This window comes from Opisthorchis viverrini, assembly GCF_000715545.1.
Source record: "Opisthorchis viverrini unplaced genomic scaffold opera_v5_18, whole genome shotgun sequence".
Classification (NCBI taxonomy): domain Eukaryota; kingdom Metazoa; phylum Platyhelminthes; class Trematoda; order Opisthorchiida; family Opisthorchiidae; genus Opisthorchis; species Opisthorchis viverrini.
The window spans coordinates 2524342-2526727 of record NW_008751674.1 but is presented as its reverse complement, the minus strand read 5'-3'; the positions used below and the strand labels follow the sequence as shown (position 1 = coordinate 2526727).

At 43.1% G+C, this 2386-nt stretch overlaps 1 protein-coding gene across 1 annotated transcript; it reads left to right on the top strand.

Annotated features, from left to right (window-relative positions):
- Positions 1-245: 245 nt before the first annotated feature.
- On the top strand, positions 246-723 carry T265_12834 (hypothetical protein; the record flags this gene model as incomplete). The annotated part of the gene is made up of 2 exons (XM_009165795.1): positions 246-488; positions 529-723. Coding segments are annotated over 2 exons (438 nt in total), but the record flags the coding sequence as incomplete, so codon positions are not given.
- Between the last annotated feature and the right edge of the window lie 1663 nt (positions 724-2386).

Sequence of the window (2386 nt, the reverse complement as noted above, 5' to 3'; positions counted from 1 at the left end):
CGTAATGTTTCGGTTGATCGTGATGAACGTAATGTACTTGGTCCTAATCGGATCGAGTAGTGCCAGGTGAGCACAGGTCATTCTTTATCGAGTGGGGCACTGATGGTTTCAGTGTATCGATGAATGCCTCATCGTTGCGACGATGCAAAAGAGGAAACGGTGCCAAGTCCACAACTGAGGTGACACTTTTTGGCTTTGATGTGGGTTGCCATTACATTGGCTAAAATTCCTCCCTACCGCATTAGAATAATATTGGATATTATGGTATAGTGGCAATCGGACATCCCCCGCAATATTTCAAACTGGTTTTTGACACTGGATCACCAAACATCTGGGTTGGCAGTGAACAACTGGCACAGCATCTACTTATGTCCGAAAGTTCATATTACCCCAGCGAATCAGTAACGTTCATTGACAAAAAGAAGACATATCACGCAGTATTCGGGAATTACGTTGCAACTGGTCGCATCGTATCGGACATCGTACGGGTAAGCGAGATATGTTCTGCTCCATCCACTTCAATTTTAGTTCCACGGTCATCAGTTTCGCACGGACTACGGTCTGGTCGATAACGTGCAAGGTTACGTCGATCAGCTCCTTACGATTGATGGGCTCTATGGCCTTATGCTCAAACCAACTCATGATGAGATCAAATCAACTCCATTGGATGAAATGTTTTCGCAAGGACTGATTTCGCGACGGATGTTTGCTTTCGTCTTTTCCTTGTAAGTGACCAAAAATCATTCCATAAAACGCAGCAAACATTGCTACAGTTAATCTAGTTTCAGTTAGGACCAATTTGATTGGAAAGGGACTGGTTGTTTGAAAATATTGATCGAGTTATGTAAAGCCCTCCAAGACTCCGCTGGAGGGATACACTGCTCTCTGAAGCAGTAACACACGTTCTGTTGTCCATGAATAACTCAGTGTCAGAGGCGTGATATCAAATATAATATGGCCCGGCCTCGTGAGAAAGAACACCAGATTGCCTTACTGTAATGTCCTGCCAACCGAAGAACCAGTTGGGCGTGACCACAGCGCCACTGTCAGCAGTTTCTTGTCTGAACATATCGTTCGGAGAAACGCTGAGTGATTGAAATCAGTAAAATGTAACGATATTAGATGGTTCTGAACTAGTAAACTCGGTTGCATCCTCCGACAGTATGCCATGGAACGGTAAATTAGTTTGAACTTCATTAGCTTTACTTTGACTGTGTGTAGGTTGAAAAGTGAGTCCCTCCTTTCAAAATCTCCCCCGTCAATGAAATGGATTTTTCTGCAAGTGATCTTGTCCCTAGAACGATTTGAAATGACAGAGGATTCTAGAATCCAGTATGCTTTGTTAAATGTTTTGCATTACTTCCATTTGTGATTCGGAAATTTCTAGCAACTCGAATTGGTCGCTAGGTAATGTGCGCATCGTGTTTATCTGAGCATTCCCCAGAGTTTCTTGGAATTGGTCGAAAAGAAACCCCATCATGAACTGTCACAGCAAATGACAGTTATTCCGAAATAATTAACTTACTATTCAGTTGTTGTCATTTATTCTGCTTACTGAGCAGACCTGCAAAGCATTGTTAGATGATATTAGAATTCGGATTGTTTCCCACTACTACTGGTGAGTAATCTTTAGATTGACCACGAAAATTTCCTTCGAGTGTACAAAATTTGCTTCAGCATTACATTTTGCAATATAACAGTGCAGGAACTGTAGAGGACAGCTATTCTCTAGTGGCGATCAGACAGCGAACAAAATACAACCAGGGAAGTTTACGCATTTCGGAAACAGGGTCGAAATATTCCCTACCTACTGAGAATCCGCGGAAGAGCAAGCGACTTAGGCAGCGCGCGCAAAGTGGCAGTATTATGAATCGATGAGGCCACGATGCAACCGAAGAAGGGGGAAGTCAGGCTAGAGAAGCGAAACTGCCAAAAATAGAAATCACCGGCACGGCAAGTCAAACTCGAGAAAGACCCCAATGCATCCTAAATCATAAACGAATTAATCTGAAAAGGGCCTTAATACCGTGAGCAGCTCACCAAAAACTGCGTGCTTTTGGGATCAGATCGATGACCAGATTGTATAAACCCGTGTAGAAATGAGACTATGAACGCGGCAAAATTCCCTTCAGTATGGGTAACTGATATCAGAAATGCTCTATGATATTTTACGCTGAAATGTTTTTGACACGCACGAAACGGTCACTACTTGCAAGTTGTGATCAGTGCGTGGAAGAGCACACCGAATAATCGTGATACTACCTCAGCTGTCTGAAGTTACCCATTGAGGAGTCGTGGTCAATTAAACAGAAGATAACTAAGCACGCAAATTTTCTGAAGATCAGGGTCGCAGATGGCCAAGGCTTGAGTTTTCGACGAAACATTC